The sequence below is a fragment of the Mastacembelus armatus genome, chromosome 24 (genome assembly GCF_900324485.2).
Source record: "Mastacembelus armatus chromosome 24, fMasArm1.2, whole genome shotgun sequence".
In the NCBI taxonomy this organism is placed as follows: Eukaryota; Metazoa; Chordata; class Actinopteri; order Synbranchiformes; family Mastacembelidae; genus Mastacembelus; species Mastacembelus armatus.
In genome coordinates, this window is record NC_046656.1 from 11,661,031 (window position 1) to 11,679,987 (window position 18,957).

Below are 18,957 nucleotides of genomic sequence, written 5' to 3' on the forward strand. Positions count from 1 at the left end.
ACGTCCACCAATCCATGTAGGCTCCCCCAGTCCTGCGCCCGGCGATGAAAATAAAGAAAGCAGTGAAATCCCAAGTTATGATCTGGCCAAGCCCTGCCTACGCAGCTAATACCTGAACATTAAGCAGCCGCATTGTCGGCAGGTGTCCGACTGTGAAGCCTCTACGGAAAACCTTGAAAGTGCACCTCAGGTGTCAACACGCGCATTAAGACTAACAGACTACAAATCTGTAACCTACTGAACCTTATAGTAGCAGCTTTACAGGCCCGGCGGATACTCTTGTTTTAGAGAACTCTCTAAAAGTCTCAAAAATATTATTTTAACCCATTTCACTGCGTAAAAACACCTTCCTTCATTTTATTGATTGAGAGAAACATATAATGATATAAAAAAAAGATATAAACACTAAGTTGTCTATATGTTAGCCTATATGTTTTAAATAATAATGTATGTCACCATGTTATATGTCGGGAGGTTTTTACGTCTAGTCGCGTGCGTCCTGGGAACGTATTCGCAGCGCGCTCCCGTCTTGGTTCGCTTTATGTGCCGGTGTCATGGCAACGGAAACCTCCAGACGGCAGGACACCTGGAGAAGGCCCCTCTCCCCTGCTGCCCCTCCGCACCTCCCCGCCTCTGTTCAAACCTAACGCGGGTCTGAAGCAAGAACAAGAAGAAGCTCATCGCTGCACTTGAACCATGTTGGAGCGATGAGCTTCTGAGCCCAGAATCAGGGACGTTATTTTTACGTTTTGGTTCATTTTTTTTGCGGAAATTTTTCAACCAAAGGTTCTCAAGTCAACAAAGGTAAGGAACCACAACGTTGCTATGGCGACACAGGCTTGACTTATAACTAAACTAGAAAGCATCTAACTGGACCTACTGGTTAGGTTTCATTCATATTACAATGCTGCACTTTTGCATATTAGTGATTAAATGCATTCTCTTTAGGATTTAGGCTGAATAGTGAGGGGATACATGTGTAGATTAAGCTCTAATGGGCCACTAGGCCACATAATAATAATAAACTATTTTCCCCCCCTCATTATTTAGGAATGAGCAACATAAAGAAAAACACTGCCAGTGGTGTGATCACCTTCCACACACCATTTTCAGTCAGCCTGTTGAAATCAGAGGTAAAGCATATACCAGTTCATAAATTCACAAGTGCTACTGAAAATCAAATACACAGCAGGCTCATTAATATGCTAAAACAATAACCTTTAAAATCAATTACAATGGGCCTGCTATGCAAATACATACACATACACTTATAATAATTTACTGGCACTTATGTGGTTAATGTGATAAAAGCTTTTTTTTTTTTTATTATATATGTGTAAATGTAGACATTTTTATTTTCAGGACAGTTTGCTCTCTTACACACTCACTCATTTGGTAAATTTCCCCCTTCACAGTGAGAGTGAAACTGTGAAGTCTTAACAACTAATAATTTATCACCAGTCTTTCAAAGTAATAAAGGTCAGCCTGAATAGTTTGGCAGGGGACATAATGGCCATCTGAACGCATGGCTGCCCCTCTTTCTCTCCCGTCTGCTCAGTGTCATACCTGAATGTACAAATCTCAGTGTCTTAGTGAGGATGAATGGAAAGGTTTCGGGTTATAGACAGCCAGATCCAGCGTCATCTTCATTTGAATGACATTTAAATGGTCACATACAGGCCACAGACGGAAACAGACACAGTCTGGCTGGGATTTCACAGCGCACCAGGGCTCTTTAATTTGGTGCAGGCAACAGCCCATAGGTAGAATCTTGTAATTATCCTAATGTGTGATTTCAGATGAGCTACATGCAGCAGGGTTTTCTGAAAAATGAAAGTGTACGCTACAGACTGTAATTAAAGCGTATCGTGGCATAGTTGCAGATCAGCATCGACTCTGCCGGCGTTTCAGGATTGCACAACAAATGCGAGGGACACCACAGAAACCACAAAGACACCCTCTCTGCTACGTGTGACGCCGAGGAGCACCGGTGGAGGTGTGAGGGGAGGGAGAAGAGATGAAGAACCACCCTCCAGGCCAAAGCTGGGTCCTAAACTGGACTGGCTCTCTCACACCCCCCTCAGACAACTGCAGGTACTGTGTTGAACCAAACATGCCTGCACACAAATATAGATATAATTTCTTACTGGATGTATTATTGTTCAGGCAAAAATGGAGGATGAAAACCAAAAGGCAAAGGAAATAATCAAACCTTTACAGGATACAGAAAATGGTTCTGTGAAGGTAAAATATACAACACAATCTTTTATCTTACAATTGTTACACTTCACATTGTGTTAATGAAAAAGGCAAAGTACTCACCTTTGTTTCTGTAACTGCCATGCTGGTTGAAATCTTCATCGAGGACTTGGAAAGATTTCTGAGCCAGTGGGATGTAACACAGCTGAGGAGGAGGGAGCTGCTGCACAAGCGCTGGACTGAGCGTGTGTGGTTTCCCCTCCAGAGGAGAGTGGAGGAACACGTGTCCAGCTGTAGTCATGCACAGGCCAAGAGGCGCCAGAGCTTATACAGTCACTACCTGCATCACTGCAACACCAAGGTTGCTCAGTTAATGCTAAATTAACTCTCATGTGACTGCTGGATAACAGCTTTTGTCTTGTGGACTTTGATGCTAAATTCTGTATCAGACTTTCACACAAAGTTGGTTGGTTTTTGTGCTTTGCCTGTTTCTATTAAAACTCCAACAGATCTGTATTTAACTACTCTAAACACTCACATGTAACACGTGTTGACGTTTTTTCATCTTCAGGGTTTTGTGTTTCTAGAAACGTATGATCCAAAGGAGTATAATCCTTTTCTTCTCAACATCAAAACGCCACACTCCTTCAAGGTGATCGCTTTGTGGCTTAAATATCTAGCATAAACATACAATATGAAAAAAAACCCCCAATTTTTAGGCATACTATTAAATTATTACAAATGTGTCTGTTACTCACACTATACTCATTGCTCCATCCCTAGTTCAATGCAGACCTTCAGGTACATCAAAGACTGAAGGATAAGAGAACAGCCTATTCCTGTGAAGCAGGTACAGTATCTGGGTATTTTCCTTTTTTTTTAAACAAAAAAAAAAATTTTAAATGCTTGCTTTGAGTTTTAGCTTGAATATGTACAGTTCCATTTTCCCCTAAGTTTGGGAGAATTAAAGTGACAGTGAGTTTAATTAAAAAAAAAAGAAAAAAAAAAAGAAATAATATTCCTGTTACAGATGAAAAGTTGCATTCAGAAGCTCAAACATTGCTGAATGACTCCCAGAACTCTCAGAACTTCGTTTGTGATACTGTAACAGTTTATCTTTTTAGCTAAATGCAAAATATTAATTTGGGATTTAGACAGAATTTCAAGTTTTAGACAGATTGGTGTCTTTAAATTCCAAACAACTTCTCTTCTAAGGATGTAAATACACAAGGAGACATACAGAGAAGCTTCCTCAGAGTGATCATCCTCTTATCGAGACTGCGACGCCTCAGATCTACACACCTCTACAGGCCTCATCAAATTATCCAGCCCCTGCTCCCAGAAAAACCCCAGAAGGGGATGAGACTGAAGGAAGAAAGTCCAGCAGGTAGAAATATAAAACATCAAGAAAGGATTTATTTTCTATATTTCTCTAACCCTGCAGGATGCAAAGTCACTAACTGATATATGGCAGCATCACAGCAAAGTAATTTAGCTGAAATAAAAATTATTTGAGAAGTAATGTTCACCAAATGTGTCCCACCCAGGCTTGTTACCATACCTTACCATATAAGGGCAAGTGCCAAACCCAACGGAAGGTGCAATCATACCAGCTGCTGGTTCTCTAGATGTGGATTTCTGCAACAACCGGCACGTTTACAGCAACTTCAGTCCTTATCTACTTCCAAATAAAATCCATATTTGCCATCTGCACCTGCATTTCCTTGTTACTGCTTTTTTTCACAGCTACCATGCCTAAAGGTGTCGCTGTTCAAGACTTCAGGAAGCTAAGAATGTGTTTAGCAAGTGGGAAAGTAGTAAAATGAACATTATATTCATGCCATTTCAGGATTCAATGGCACACTCAGTTACACCACAGGGTTAACCTCTGACAATACATCATACAATAGTGTGTACCTTATAAATGCATAGCAAAACAAGGGTATGTGTGGAAACTGCCCAGTTGAATGTAATGCAGTGTATGTGAAGTCTGTATAAATAAATGCATCTGATGCATTTGTCTATTAAGGCTAAAATAGTATTGTATGCAAATTTGTAAATATGAATATTACAAATCTCAAGCATTAAATGTTAAGGCATTTGTCAGATAGTATTTCCAGGTGATGAACATGAGAATATTGGCAATTATGTTCACATTTTGGCTGGTTTTCCTTTTCCAGTATAAGATCACAATGAGGTAATTTAAAATGGCCTGGATAGCTCAAGGCCAAACAAGACAGTGGCAATAAAATCAAAACCATTTTGTGGCATCACATGCAGTGCTACAAATAGGCACTTTTGGGCTGTTAACATTGTTCCATCTTATGCAAAATGTCAACATTACTATAAAATACATATCTCTTCCTGAGCAACTGTTATGTCATTTGGTCGACTCATAAAGCTGTAGGTCTAGTTTGACCCAAACCTCTCCAGTGGGGACTTCATGCAGCAGTAGACGGCGGTTTGCAGCACCTTTGCTCTCCATGTCTTTCTTAATAGTTGCCACTGGAACTTCAGTGCGACCCAGGAAATCTAAAGAAAAAACAGTGTCATTGTTACTATTAGTAAAAAGACACAAATGGCAAATTTAAACTGGTGCATACGATTATGCCGTTATAGCTTTTATAATTATCGTTATTATATTGCAAAAAACTACAGAGAAGATACATAGAAGGGATATGTCTGTTACAGGACCTGGCTATGCTTTAAAACATTTTGTAAGCTCTAGATTTAGTCTTTTGGAAAAAAAAAAAAAAAAAAAAAAAAATCTACTCAACATTATGTTAGGACAAAATGTAACATTTTTGTTCTTATTTAGTTGATTTAAACATGAGCACGTCATGCTTAATAATGTTTCGGATGGTTCATGTCCAGTTCAGTACAATACAAACCTGTAGTATCAGAACAGCATATGATACACCTGTAGTAATTATTACCCAAGTGCCAGACAGACAAAATGACACAATGTGCCAAGAAAAAGGATTAACATTGAAGTAGCTTCATTATTATTTATCAAAATTGTCATTTAAGTCATATTTACACAATTTCACATAGTATAACAAGCGCTGATTGATACTGCCTTAGCTGTAGATACAGCACCAGTAGTCAAGTTACACAGTGGTTAATGAACTGGCAGTCAGATTTGTTCATCTCACACACACACAAAAAAAAAAAAAAAACAACACACATCCATTTTTTGTCACTTCAAACTGTTTGAGTAAGAATATTTTTGTGTCTCTATCCACTGACCATCGGGTGAGAACTGGTCTTTCTCAAACACAGTGATACATAGGACGTCCTGGTAGAGGTCTTTGATGAAAAACTGGCAGCTGAAGTTCCACTTTGGGTTCAGAGTGTCACTGATCGGTCTGGAGGTGTAGCACTGAGCCCCCATCGTCAGCTCACAGTACGGATTACTCTTCCCTGGAGAGAAATGATGTACGTTTTACTATTTAAGCATATATGTAAACAGTATATATTATTTAAACAAATGTACAATCCCTCACCATTGGGCTTACAGGCCTTGAGCTCCTGAGCTTCAGTGACAGTTACCAGCAGCCGGCCGATACCGCTGGTCTTCAGGGAACGTGCTAAAACAAACACACGGCGATACAACCTTAAACAACATATTTTACCAGCTGACCTAATGTGTGGACAACATACATATACAGGTGATTTTAAAATGCAGACCACATTCTCTGTCTGCTTCGTGTAAACTCTTGTCTGCCCTTACACACCTGCTAGGTAAAAAAAAAAAAAAAAAAAGATCATTTGATATTATTCAGGGACGTTACAGTAATTATTAGGGGAGGAGAGTTATGTATTTATTTTGTACCGTTTACATATCTTAATAACTTCACTGCATTAAAACCTTTTGTTCCCTGCTGCTGCTAATTACTGCTGTGTAAGGACATTGTGACCCACGCTGGGAAGTCTCTCTCTCACACGCACGCACGCACACACGCACGCACGCACACACACACACACACACACACGCACGCACGCACACACACACACACACACACACACACACACACACACACACACACACACACACACACACACTGGGTTCAGACAGTGGAAAATTGACTGAGTTTACCTTGATAAGCCTTCTCCCTCTTTTTCTTCTCCGTCTCTATGAAATGTTCAGATGCTGCTTTGATTTTCTGGACCCACGTTGTCCTACCAAAACAGTACACAGATAAATACTGCAGACAGAAAGATTAGGTCATCGCTGAGATTTATGCAGATGTCCATAGGTGTACCTCTCATTCAAGGTCTCAGTTTTCAGAGTGTAGACACGATCGATGTGTGAGACATGGAAGAGCGGCTCATCACTGGAGGGGTCGGGTGGCATTTTCACCAGAACTTCATTTAGAAACAGTGGCTGGAGAAGAAAATGAAGATGAATGAACAACAGATGGACAGATGATCTGAAAAGGTAACTGGGAAATATATAGAATGAATACTGAAATGAAAATGATGAATTTAGTAAAACATTTTCATTTGTTACAAGCAAAGGTCACCTATACTTTCAAACAGATGTCGTCTTTTTATACCATGATAGTATTAACGTTATATTCCTTTGTCTAAGATAAAAAGTCCAGCCTGTCACTTACTGTTTTGTACATCTTTAGCTGTATGTTGGTCTTGGGACTGAATAACTTGTCTGGTCCTGAGGAGGAGAAGGGTCTGGCACTGTGTGTGAGGAGGAGGAAATCATTGAAGAGGAACGTCCACAGCTCTCTGCTGCTTTTTGTTTTGTACAGCCGACCACTGTGGAGCAGCTTACGAGGCCCGAGGCAATTAGTCAGCGAGTTGAAGACCAAGTGCTGAAAGAAAAACAAGGAGAAAGTCAGGGGGGCGATGCAAGAAAGGAAGAACACTGTCAAGTACAGTAAAGTGGTTTAATAAAAAAAAAAAAAAAAGAAAATCTCTGGATTTGCTACTGTACGTGTACCATACTCCAGTAATAGTAAATTCACAGTAACAGTATACAAATGGTATTATTCTAACTTTGATTTGCAGTGAGAGAGTAAAATGTCAATTCACCTAAGTCATATGTGACTGTGTTTACCTCTATAGGTCCCTCACACTGGACGTGGCTCTGTATCCACTCCAGTCGATCTGAGTTCTCCTTCTCCCTGACGCCCTCATTGACCTGAGAGCACAATTCCTCAGCTCGCTCCATGGCTTCTCTCAGGGGCCCACGGTCTGCATGGCCGTCTGGGGTGTACTCTAGGATCTGCCCAACAAGAAGATGACAGGAGGGAAATAATACACACTGAATATCACAAAATAGAAAGTGCTGAGTAACAATTCCTGAAATCAGACATACATAAGGCATTTTCCACATACGTTCTTTATGAGCAGGGGGTAGCGTGTGATCCTCTGCATGGGCTTGAGGAGGAAGCTGGACAGGGGCATTCCTTTACACCGGTAGTTGGTGGCGATCTTCTGCTCAGTAAGATGCGGGTGGTAAGAGAGGTAAAGATTTATGTTCTATTGCATCTCACAAAATCATGTGTGCCCTCTCTGTCTTATCCCTTTGCAAAATGTTTTATTCTCATATACAATTATATGAATCCCACAACTCATACCTTGAGGAAGTTTTTAAAGTCGGGCTGGTTGTGGGTTTTGCTCTGCAGCAGGGCTGCAGCGTTGAGCTGGCAGGAGCAGAAGCGGATGTACGGCTGCATGTGTGCAAGCTCAGAGGCCAGCAGGTCTCCTATCAGCTGAACCGGCATGTTCTCTCCTCCTGTCTTTTTACGGACACGCAGGGCCCTGAGACACAGAGGTGATGATGTAAAACATGTACTAGAAGGATTTTGTTACAACTTCATCCATTTGTGCCAAACCAATCATAAAGATCAGCCAGATGGAATAACAAAACTTTTACAAGTCCACAGAGTCGGTTTGTAGAAATCTGTCAAGGCTTGTGGCTCTGCCTTTGCAAAATAAAGACATATAACAGGATGATTAAAGCTGTTGTGTGTGTGTGCGTGGGTGTTACCCACTTGAGTAGTTTGGTGTTACACATAATCAGCTCTCTCCAGTTCACAAAGATCACTCCCATCTCAGCTTCAGTCAGACGGCCTGACTCAGCCATGGGTTTGTAAAAGACCTGATTGACATAAACACACACAGAGTGACAGAAGACAGAAAGAAAAAGAAATACCACAATCAACACCAAATTCCAGAGGGAGGCTGAATTTCTAAATATGCATAAATGATCGCATGTGTGTTCAGCTGTACTTCTAGCACTAGCTCCAGGTCCTCCACATATGTCTCCTCAGTCTGGATGAGCTCATGGATATAACCCTGCCTCTTCCTCTCCTGAGGGCTCATGGTGTCCAGCGTCATCAGGTCAGCACACCCTACAGCGCATATACACACACACGTGCAAGCAAACACACATGCAGGCATGCATGCATGCATGCGCAAACACACACAGACATGTGCATGGCAAACACAGGCAGAGACACTTTCCCGTCAATCAGTCGTATGGCTTTGTTAAAAACACCAAACAATCTGCTGTGTTAAACGCTCCCTTTATTTTCAGTTCTATGATACTTCATTTACATGTAATGCACAAACAAGAGTGAGGCACGTTGTAGTTGCAGTACACATACTTACACCAATGACACTGGATTAAAGGAAATAAAGCACCTTTCATGGCGGAGTGCTGGCGCCAAATGATTGCATAGATGTAAATGAATAAAGTAGCTAATGGCTAAGTGAAAGAGCAGTGGAAGACTCTGTTGGTAGTTCAAGTCGTTGAGGTTTAAATTTGGCAAAACCTGGATGCAAATGTCAGCAGTGTGGTGTTGTTTCCTCCGAATCTACGCTTGACAAGCTGCTCTGCTAATATCTGTATGTTTTGTGCTGGTGATATCATAGTTCAGTACAGGATGAGTCTCACTTTGAAATATTTGGAAGCATTAATGAGTATAGGAGTGCATAAGAAGGGAATAATCAAATTACAATGCGTTAGCAAGCGGCAATAAAGGTTACTTGTGATTTAAGCAACAGTGAGTCTTCACATTGGTCCATTACAGCAAGGTTTAATGTTGTTAGTGCAAGAATGACGGAACCCTGTTAAAAACCTCTTTATCTCTTTAGCTTTAACTTAGAAAACTAATTTGACTTCGGTTTGTTGCCATACATTTTGTACATGTATATTTTCATTATATTGTGTAACCAAACTCATTTGACCCATATTTCCATGTATTTTTACCAAAACTACATTTCCCATGTCTTTGTGTCGAAGTGACAAAAGTCTCTGAAACTCATGTCTAGCTGCCTCTGCCTCCCTCCCTTAGATAATTAGTTAATTAAAGAAACGTTAAGGGAAACACAGGAAAGAAGCGAGCGAGGGAATAAGTCAATTAATGCCTAATAGGAAAAGACAAAGGATTTTTTTTTTTTTTTAAAGAGCCAGTAAAAGAAGCAAAATAAATTAAAAAAGGGATCAATAACAGAGGAGCACAGAACACCACAGTCCTAAACGAGTGAGGTGGAAAGCGTAGAGCTGGGCTGTTCTTGCTGGCGGCTGGGTTTCCTGTTGCAACAGGGCAATTCGGATTGGCTCAGACAGAAGGGGGTGAGGAAGAAGAGGAGGAGGAAAAAGAGGAGTAGGAAAAAAGAGGAAAGCCAGCATTACTGTCCTACAGAGGAAAGAAAAAAAAAACAGATGAAGTGGAGGAGCAGGGAGGGGGAGGTGAGTGAGATGAAGGAGAGATGGAAAGACAGCAGACATTAATATAGTTGAAATATTAATGCTGGGTTCTTACATGCAGGTGCATTAATAATGTATTTCTAGAAATGTAAGTGTTATTACTAATAATATCAGCAGGGGCATGATGATAACCTTTTTACATTTTATTTCTCTGATGAAGTGCAGGCCTTGTGTGTATTAGTCAGACCATGTTCATTAGAATTAAAAATTCATTGTGTTTTGTGTCTGTGGCTTTTATGGGTCCATCCTAATTAAACATCCAGTCTGTTCACTCTTGTTAACACAGATCCGCTTCTGTGATCCGCCTTGAATAGTAACTCAAACACACACCTCCTGCTTAAATAAAAAGAAAAAAAAAAAAGGCCCCTGTTTAAATTTCAGACCAGCTATGTGTGTATGAGCAGTGAATACACGAGTAGACTCACACCCTTCTCAACAGAGCGCTGAGCAGTGTACTGCAAGTAGCATGGGGTAGTGGAAAAAATGTAATATACAAAAGCAAGAAAAGCACACAGTGCCTAAAATGCCAAACTGCTGCTTTAAGTTATTGTCAGTGTTTGGTGCAGTCCCTTTACGCACCGTTAAAAGGCCTGATGAAACGCAATGTTTCACATTGTTCTCGTTCTTGAAGTGTGAGATCCCGTCTATCCAATATTACACTAGAAAGACTTAGGGAATTGAGCCTTTTAAGTGCAAAGGGGATCATGTTTACTAGTGATCCCTGATTGATTGACAGAAACCAAATATGTTGTGATCACCCGGTTTCTCCGCTATCCAACATGGAAAATGAGTCAGCTGTACCTGGAGTGAGTCAAGTCAACCAAGCAGACTTTTCTACAGCTGTTAAATATGTTTTATTAGTTTCCCATTGTCCCAAGAGCCTATGTTCCCCACCAACATTGCAATGATTTCAACTAAATGTGTGAATTTTTGATTTTCCAGTCAAATCATATAAAAATGTGTTCAAAGCTTTGCAATGCAAAGGCAGAAAAAAAATAAAGCTTGAGTTTTACTCACATTGCTGGCTGGGGTCTGATTCTGTGGTCATCTTCACATAATTGGAGGGCAACAGGCCTGTGACCCCACTGGCTTCTGCTTTCCACCAATCAGGGTTGGTTTTGTCCAAGATGTTAATCAGCTGACCCTTTGAGAAGCTCAGCTCATCCCGACTGGCAGCTGTGTAGTCGTACATCGCGATAACTTGGCACACTGAACAAACAGGGCCACAAAAATTGTGTTATTAAATGTAGAAACTACATTTTCAGCAGTTGTGATCAAGCAGATGTGGGACTGTTGTTTTTGAATGTTAAATCAAATCATAAGAAGGTCTTGTTTTATTTGTAGCCATGAATATTTAATGTTATCATGAACAAATCAAATGCTGATCAATAGGACATTTCAGTCTTCCCAGTGCTGAAAATTAAAAGATCTCATCAAACTATTGAAAATACAAAGACGTTCTATTGTTTTATTGTTTCCTAGATTATTATTAAAAACTGTACAGAATTTCAAAATCAGAACTACAGAAAGGTAAAAGCAGTCTAATTAAAAATGATTCTGGATTTCACTTGGTGAACCTTTTCTTGATCATGGACAGGCTATTGGTTTTATAGTGTGTCAGTTATCACCTGGTAATGGAGAGGGAGAGGATTTGCTGCTGGACGGACCCAAGAGCTTGACGTGAGAGGAATGAAACCAACCTCTCTGCCGCTTCTTACCTCGAGCCTGGAGGGAAAGCAGCCAATGAGAGTAAATCAATCTCCTTCTACATGTGTTATGAATTCTAAACCAAGAGATGAATCGGGAGAATTGATTTTGCAGGGCAGAGTTCAATCTCAGTAGGGCAAACAACAATTTATAGCTAATTGTGATGGGTTTTTAGAGGAAATTTATGTTCACTGCCTTCATAAATCCAGTCAAAGCTCAACTTCAAGGCAATGGGATGTTCAGTGTCTCATCCTACTTGACCCAAGCTGTATAAAACCTGGGATTAGCACATTCATTACACAGGGCTTTGTACAATTTGACAAAGCTGCGGTAGCATCGAACAATCGCATTTAAATCTTGACTGTATTGCCGGAAGTTGGTGCCAAATTGATACGTTGTCATTACTGAGCCTATTTCAGTGAGAGACCACATCTGCAGCCTCAGCACAAAATAGGCTGCAAGGATTGACTCCATTCTCACTGCTGTCACTGTACAACTTCATAGACAACCTTGCCTTTACTTCTTCAATCCGCAGATCCAAACACATCTACAATATTTACTGTGCTTGAGTAGTAAAAGAAACTAACTTAGTTTGAGCATGGTATTTTTTATTCACACAAATGTAGAGATGTGGGTATTTAATATCCATTCTGAAAAGTGGATTTAAGAGAACTACCATAGATATATCATGCTTAAGACAGTCTTAAGACATGCTTAAGACATGCTTAAATACAGTAACTCTAATGACAACCCTCATGACAGACCTGCAGTTCCCCGAGCCACCAGCCGGTGGAGTTTTTGGCCAGGACCACGATCAGTTGCCCTGGAGACAGACACAGCTGATGCATCGTCTGGGTGACGGTGGCGGTGACTGCCTGGGCGATCTCTGTTGAACAGCCCAGGATGAATCCAGATCAGGTAAATGTCAAGAGAATAACAGAGTTAATGACAGTCTGTGTGAACTGGATGTGAGATGCTGTGGTCACCCTCACCTGGTTTTTTAGTTGGACCTGCAGATTTTGACACCTAAATTAGCAAAGGTAGAAAAGTCGTCCATTAATTATTAATGTAATAAACAAGCAAAATATTATGAAAATATATTTAATGCAAGGGCTGCTACAAAAGATTGTATAGAGTACACATTAATCTGTTGGTTATATTTAACATCTGGTTAACTTTTGTAAAAGAGTATGTCAAAAAACAGCAAATGGGTTTCATAGGTTTCCAAAATGTCTTATTTTGTTTGATAAAAATAACCGATTACACATTTCTATTATTTAGTAATTTCGCCTCCATTCAACTGCAATACTACTTAATATACAATCAGGAAATAAAATGTGTGACACACAAAATAACTGAGGATTCTATTATTACAAGCATTCAACATTTTGGTCAGAAATAGCCAAATTATTAAATTATAAACTAGAGCTTTATTCACCTCTGGTTCAACTGGTCGGACATAGTTGGAGGGGAACACCCCCGCCTGGTCCCCTATACATCCTCGCCACCACTCCCCTTCTCTCTCTGTCACCAAGACAACATCCCCCTCAACAAACGTCAGGTCTCCAACTTCTGGGCTCTCATACGTGTACAAGGCCACATATTCTGCTTAGGACAAAGTACAAGAGCATAAGGTATGATCAAGTTATTTAACAGTGATGGTTTTTGCCTTGTAAACATGTAAATAAACATAGAAGCAGTTTTCAACCAATAAGATTTACTTGCCCTCCAGCTGAACCGAGTCAGATGTGTCAAATGCATCCACACTAGAATGAGAACAACAAATAGTTGTACCTTCAGTTTTTACATTCAACTACATTTTTACAGCAGAGATGAGTGTCTGTCCTCATGTGTGTTTTCATACTCTGTATTGCCACCTGTCTCCAAAGTGACATAGCTTTTGGGAAACCATCCCTGCGTCCCGTTGAGCTGGCCCAACCACCAGTCGTTTCTCTGCTGCAGCACACTGATGATGTCACCCTGTGAGAAGCTCAGCAGAGCAGTAATGACGTCGCCCGCACCAGAGGAAAGATTGAGGTGAGTTTCTGCTGTGGCCGTCCATGAGGAGACGGCACGAGCCAAGACAGTGAGCGAGGACTGAGGATGTCAGAGGAGCATGAAGGTTTCACACATAAGTCACATTTTATTTATAGAAGCCATTAAACCATAACATCAGCCTCTAAAGCTCCTCATATTCACACAGAAAAGCACAGTTTTTAAAAAAATGGTATAACTTTGCATGACTGAATAAGACATGCCCTACAAATGCCAGACCTACTAACACTGATGTTATCTATTGGGAGATACAGATCTGTAAATGTCTATATGACCTACAGAGAGGCAGAAAGAGAGAGCAACTCCCACTAGAGAAGGGCTATAAATATACAGCCACGCTGCTGTTCAACATGTGTGTGAGTCTGTGTGTCATCGACAGTGAGCGTACCTCAGTAGACTCAGTGGTGGCCAGAGTCAGTTTACAGCCTAGATATATATCCATTATCTTCACTACAAGCCAGCTTTGAAACCAGAAGTCAGACTCCTGATAATCCAGTACAAAACATTGTACTTGCTCAGATTTATTGCATTTAGCTCAAATCGCTGTGGCACTATTATGCTTGTGCACTGTTTTTTTTCTTTTATTTGATGCCTGACAGCAGAGAGTAAACACAGAAACCCCCCCAAAACAGATAACTCCCATGTTGCTCCTGAATTAAACATGGATTCTTCTTCCAGAAAATGAATGCTAATTAATTAATGCTGAACTGACACATCAATAAAACAGAGTTTTGATTTTTGTGCCTTGGTAGGTCACTGAAAAGTTGCATTGGACCTACCAGTCCAATAAGAGCAGGTTTTTTTTTTTTTTTTTTTTTTAAATCATTTCAGACCTGTACCTAAAAGGTTAATAGCACTTCCTCCTTACCTGTGAAGCACCTGACTGTGCAGGAGCAGTGCTGTCGCCTGTTGCCTCCCCATCTGGGATTCTGGGTAACACAGAAGAGACAAACCATTAGGGAAGGATCTAACTGAAGAATAAAAACAACCCAACAGTGCTGCTGCTTAAATTATAATGCCCATGGTGACTGTTCAAAACTTCTGTTCTTTAGAACACACAGGAAATGTTTATTAAAATGCCTCATCATGCTCTTCCTGATTTATGTTACCCCGTGTTAAGTGATGGAGGTGGATGGGACATTTTTCCAGGTGAAGAAGGGGCAGTCTCAGTAGTGGAGGGGATAGAACATCTCTCTGCGTAACTCCGGGGGAACCAGCCCCTGTTTCCATGATAACTCCCACACAACCAGCCAGGCTCACCGACCGTCTGCTCATCCACCTGCATCATGGAAAACAGAGTTTACCAAGGGGATGATGATAAACATGTTGTTTCCCTACTGAACTCATCTTTTGAACCAATCAAGAACAATTCCAATTACACTGCAATCATATATAATTAGGCATACAATGCAGTGTAAACAGTCCACTGTGCATATATTTCACACAAACTACTGAATTTGTGGCAATATAAAGAAAAACTTCATTTTGTTTTTGCCAGTCTAGTTTCATGTGACATCACGTGTCAAATTCTAAATTTAACCTGATTACTCTGCAAAAAAATATTAATAAGAAGATAAAGTTTTGAATTGAACATCAATCAATCAGTAATTACAATATAAATACAAACAACATGTCGTACCTCTATGAGGCAATCTGCATCTATACTCAGCTCATCTGCGTTTCGAGCGACAAACGAGTACAGAGCTCTGTAGGTAGTCAGTTTGGATGATTGCTGAGACACCAGTGCCGGTTGCTGTCCTGGTCTTTCCTGCTCTTCTATCCTCTTCCTCCTCTCCGCCTCCTCCTCCTCCTCCTTCTCCTTCTCCTTTCGTTTCCTCTCTTCTTCCTCCTCCCTCTTCCTCTTCTCCTCCTCCTGTCTCCTTCTTCTCTCCTCTTCTTGCGCTTTCTCCTGAGCTGCTTGAAGACGAGCCTGTGCTTCCCTCTCCTCCTCCTCCCTCTGTCTGGCCCTCTGCTCCTCCAGGAGCCTCCTCTGCCGGGCCTCCTCTTCTTCCTTCTCCCTCTTCTCCCGTTCCCTCCGCTCCTGCTCTCTCCTCTCTTGTTCTAACTTAGCCTGTCTATGGAAGGAGAAAATGCAAATTTATTTTTAATGGCTTTTTAAGCATGTTTAAAAATGATAGCATAAATACAGAACACGTGTTTCAACAGTAATGACAGTCACCTCAAAAATCTACAGAAAATGGGTCATTGGGAATAATCTGCTGCATACAATGAACACTGACAAGTCACATGTTCCCTCAGACTCACCTGGCCGCCTCCTCTTCCTCCCTTCTCCTCCTTTCTCTCTCCTCCTCCTTGCGTCTCTGCAGCTCCCTCAGTTTCTCCTCTTTGACTCGGTACAGGTCGTCCAGGACAGCCTGCTGTCTCACCTGCTTCTCCCTCAGCTCCTGATGCAGTCAAAGCATTTCCCATACATCAGACGGAAAATAAAAAACACAAGCATCAACTAGCTGTAAATGAAATTTGTACTTATTTTGTCTTCATGCCAAAATCATGTTAAAAAAAAAAAAAAAAAAAAAGACCAAGTATAATATATATATATATATATATGTATAAATATATATATATGTTTATTTATTATTCTCCTTCTAAAGCATTCGCTGTGTGTGTTTTACCCTCAGGTTACATCCTGTTTACATGAGAACACAGGCTAGAACACGTTCCACGAGGAGAAATGAAAAAGAAAGACATGGCACCAAAGCAAAGCTCCCGCATTTAATAATGATTCAAAAGACTAAAAAGCAAGGATGACATAACAGATCGAATCATCACAGGAGGACAAGGAAAAGAAGATTGGAAGGTTATAGCTTAGGGGAAAACAAGAGGTGGAAATAAATAAAATCATAAGGAGGGTTGTTGAAGAAGATTAAACAGTGGGAGTTGAAGACAGAGAGAGGAAGAAGGATAACCTTGATAAGGAGGAAGAGCTGGCTGAGGCAGGCCAGCAGAGACAGGAGGCCCCGCAGGACACAGTCATCCATATCCCCAAGCTATGAAAGAAACACAGAGTGTGATGAAGGGGAGAAGAAAATGGGGTGAAAATAAAATATATTAAAGTGAGATAAAGACAGGAACACAGTGGTGAGTTGTAAGGAGAATAACAGAAGGAAAGGATATGGGAAGGGAAGGCAGGGACAGAAGTAGTACCAGAGGAAACAAATAAATAAATAAAGTAGAGAAAAGCATGTTAAGGAATAAGGAAGATGTCCAGGTTGTGAACAGCAGAGGGAAAAGAGAGGAAGACATGGATTAAAAAGCTTAAAAAAGCAGTTAGGAAGAAATAAAGAGTATAGCAACGAGAAAGAGTTGACTTTCTGACGCTGTAACTATTAGTATCAGATTGATGATGGACTGCAAGAGGGCTAGACTTCATTGTTCACAGGTACTGTAGGGTGACCTGTGGTCTAAACCACTCTGTTGTGTCCTGAATTCCAGACTGGGATTGTGTAGAATTCAAATGATCTAATCACATTGGATAGAGGCTAAAAATGTCAAGAAGCCTTTTCTGTATTGGTCTGTGCTGATCACTGACCTTCAGCTCTTTGTTGTACTGCTCCATCTGAGCCAACTTGTCTGTTGTTTCCCGTTCCAGAGTGTCAAGCTGGTCCTTCAGCCTCCGGCAGTTGACGCTTTTCTCCGTCACAGTCTCGGTCATAGAGGTCAAGGTTGCCGCTGCAAAGCAAAGTTTAACTGTCAGACACAAGCGACTGAACGTGGTGTTAGGGTATGACTGTGTGTTGCATAAGCAGGAATGTGTCACTCACTGGAGAGTTTGTTCAGGGTAATGTTTCGCAGTTTCTCAGTCAACCTCTGTTGTTCTGGGACCAGCTGGGAGAGCTTCCTCTGCCAGTCCTGTGGAGACACAGACACACACATATTAAGAAAAATAAGGGGGATCATTTGAAACCAAATACTTTCACAGGGCAGAAGTTAAATCAAAGTTATTTTCTTTAACCTCAAACTGAAGCTCTAGGGTGGTGATCTCTGCGATGCGAGCGTCCCTCTTCTGATTGATGAGGTCCACCTCTGCCTTCTGAATCCGCCTCTTGCTCTGGGCGTCACGGAGACGGTCTGAGATCTGCTTGTGCTTGTTGCCCTGGGAGACCAGATGATGCCAATGTCTTCAATGACAATCAAAGTGTTTTAGCTAACATGTGTGCGAGTGTTAGTGTAGTCTCACCACAGCCTCCAACTCCAACTCTAGGCTCTTCTTTTTGGCCCTGAGTCGAGAGATCTCTTCCTGCTCCCCCTCTCTCCTCCTCCCCAGTTCCTCTTTCTTCCCTCGCTCCCATTCCTCTCTCCGCTGTCGCTCCATCTCCTGCTTCGCTGCCTAAAAGTATGAGGAAAGTTTTAGTAACACATGAATCTAAATGCTGAACTTCTCAAAACTTCCCCAGTTTACCTCCTTCCTTTCCAGCTCCCTCAGCCTCTCCTCCTCTCGTTGTCTCTCCATCTCTCTCTGCCTCTCCAGCCGCCTCTCCTCCTCCAGCCTCCTACGGTTCTCCAGCTCCCTGGCCTCCCTCTCCCTTCTTTCCTGAGCCTCCCTCTCTTCCCTCTCTCTCCTCTCCCTCTCCTTCCTCTGCTCCTCCTCCAGAGCCAATCTCCGTTTCTCGAGCTCGGCGCTGCCCCGAGCAAAATTCTCCTTCAGCTTGTCCTCAAAGGACACTGGGAAAAGGAGGAAGACAGATGTGAGAGCCCCACAAACATAAGAAGAGGCCCATGGTGCAGAACATGCCATACCATTGCTCTTGGTCTTTTGTGCAGGCTCTGTGTCTGTTGTGTCTATTAAAGAGGGTGTTATGTGAGGTCCCATTCCATTAACAAGCTCACTGGGTTTGATTCCTCCTCTGGAAAATAAAATCAAATAAATGTACTGAATGTTGTTGTATTCAATTTACATATCAACTAAATGCGTCAATCTGCATGTGCCTTACCTGAGTGAGGGAGGAACCAGTTCTTGAGGCAGTGTGAGTGGTAGAGGGCGGCCAGTTTTAGCCATGTCCACCAGATGCATGGCCAGGATGAACTCATCCGCTCGCAGCTGACCATCCTTATCCACATCTGCAAGGGTCCTATGTACAAATAACACAGAAAGTCACATTACCTGGCAATAAAGCTGAAATGTCTTTATAGCAGTACAATTATTATATTTGAGAGTAGCAGAAGCTCTTAACATTTTGGGTGCTCCACTATGGTCACTGGCTAGGTGCTAACTCTGTATGCCATTTGGTGCTGAGCAG

At 41.4% G+C, this 18,957-nt stretch overlaps 2 protein-coding genes across 4 annotated transcripts in view; one reads left to right on the forward strand and one right to left on the reverse strand.

The window, feature by feature from the left end:
• Nucleotides 1–589: 589 nt before the first annotated feature.
• fam228a (family with sequence similarity 228 member A) lies at nucleotides 590–3,916 on the forward strand. 2 transcript variants are annotated; one of them, XM_026319050.2, is made up of 9 exons: nucleotides 590–804; nucleotides 1,051–1,133; nucleotides 1,912–2,094; nucleotides 2,167–2,244; nucleotides 2,366–2,560; nucleotides 2,771–2,851; nucleotides 2,983–3,049; nucleotides 3,415–3,586; nucleotides 3,747–3,916. In XM_026319050.2, the coding sequence occupies exons 2-9, from the start codon at nucleotides 1,053–1,055 to the stop codon at nucleotides 3,889–3,891; spliced, it is 1,002 nt and encodes a 333-aa protein (XP_026174835.1). In that variant the 5' UTR covers nucleotides 590–804; nucleotides 1,051–1,052; the 3' UTR covers nucleotides 3,892–3,916. The 2 variants fall into 2 exon arrangements, with proteins under 2 accessions (XP_026174835.1, XP_026174836.1); XM_026319051.2 differs by lacking the exon at nucleotides 2,366–2,560.
• Nucleotides 3,596–18,957, reverse strand: part of itsn2a (intersectin 2a) — a 29,334-nt gene continuing 13,972 nt past the window's right edge. For both annotated transcript variants that reach the window (XM_026319048.2, XM_026319049.2), the window contains exons 10-38: nucleotides 18,652–18,789; nucleotides 18,458–18,564; nucleotides 18,120–18,382; nucleotides 17,898–18,047; nucleotides 17,673–17,813; nucleotides 17,482–17,569; nucleotides 17,250–17,389; nucleotides 15,965–16,104; nucleotides 15,339–15,774; nucleotides 14,809–14,978; nucleotides 14,568–14,628; nucleotides 13,509–13,741; nucleotides 13,370–13,410; nucleotides 13,083–13,249; nucleotides 12,637–12,670; nucleotides 12,409–12,530; nucleotides 11,566–11,662; nucleotides 10,955–11,146; nucleotides 8,455–8,576; nucleotides 8,217–8,323; nucleotides 7,800–7,983; nucleotides 7,558–7,656; nucleotides 7,277–7,444; nucleotides 6,819–7,031; nucleotides 6,465–6,586; nucleotides 6,299–6,381; nucleotides 5,706–5,789; nucleotides 5,449–5,622; nucleotides 3,596–4,731 (exon numbers count right to left, since the gene is read on the reverse strand). In XM_026319048.2, coding sequence (XP_026174833.1) covers nucleotides 4,580–4,731; nucleotides 5,449–5,622; nucleotides 5,706–5,789; nucleotides 6,299–6,381; nucleotides 6,465–6,586; nucleotides 6,819–7,031; nucleotides 7,277–7,444; nucleotides 7,558–7,656; nucleotides 7,800–7,983; nucleotides 8,217–8,323; nucleotides 8,455–8,576; nucleotides 10,955–11,146; nucleotides 11,566–11,662; nucleotides 12,409–12,530; nucleotides 12,637–12,670; nucleotides 13,083–13,249; nucleotides 13,370–13,410; nucleotides 13,509–13,741; nucleotides 14,568–14,628; nucleotides 14,809–14,978; nucleotides 15,339–15,774; nucleotides 15,965–16,104; nucleotides 17,250–17,389; nucleotides 17,482–17,569; nucleotides 17,673–17,813; nucleotides 17,898–18,047; nucleotides 18,120–18,382; nucleotides 18,458–18,564; nucleotides 18,652–18,789 — 4,228 coding nt within the window. In that variant the 3' untranslated portion in view covers nucleotides 3,596–4,579. The remainder of the gene's footprint in view (nucleotides 4,732–5,448; nucleotides 5,623–5,705; nucleotides 5,790–6,298; nucleotides 6,382–6,464; nucleotides 6,587–6,818; nucleotides 7,032–7,276; nucleotides 7,445–7,557; nucleotides 7,657–7,799; nucleotides 7,984–8,216; nucleotides 8,324–8,454; nucleotides 8,577–10,954; nucleotides 11,147–11,565; nucleotides 11,663–12,408; nucleotides 12,531–12,636; nucleotides 12,671–13,082; nucleotides 13,250–13,369; nucleotides 13,411–13,508; nucleotides 13,742–14,567; nucleotides 14,629–14,808; nucleotides 14,979–15,338; nucleotides 15,775–15,964; nucleotides 16,105–17,249; nucleotides 17,390–17,481; nucleotides 17,570–17,672; nucleotides 17,814–17,897; nucleotides 18,048–18,119; nucleotides 18,383–18,457; nucleotides 18,565–18,651; nucleotides 18,790–18,957) is intronic.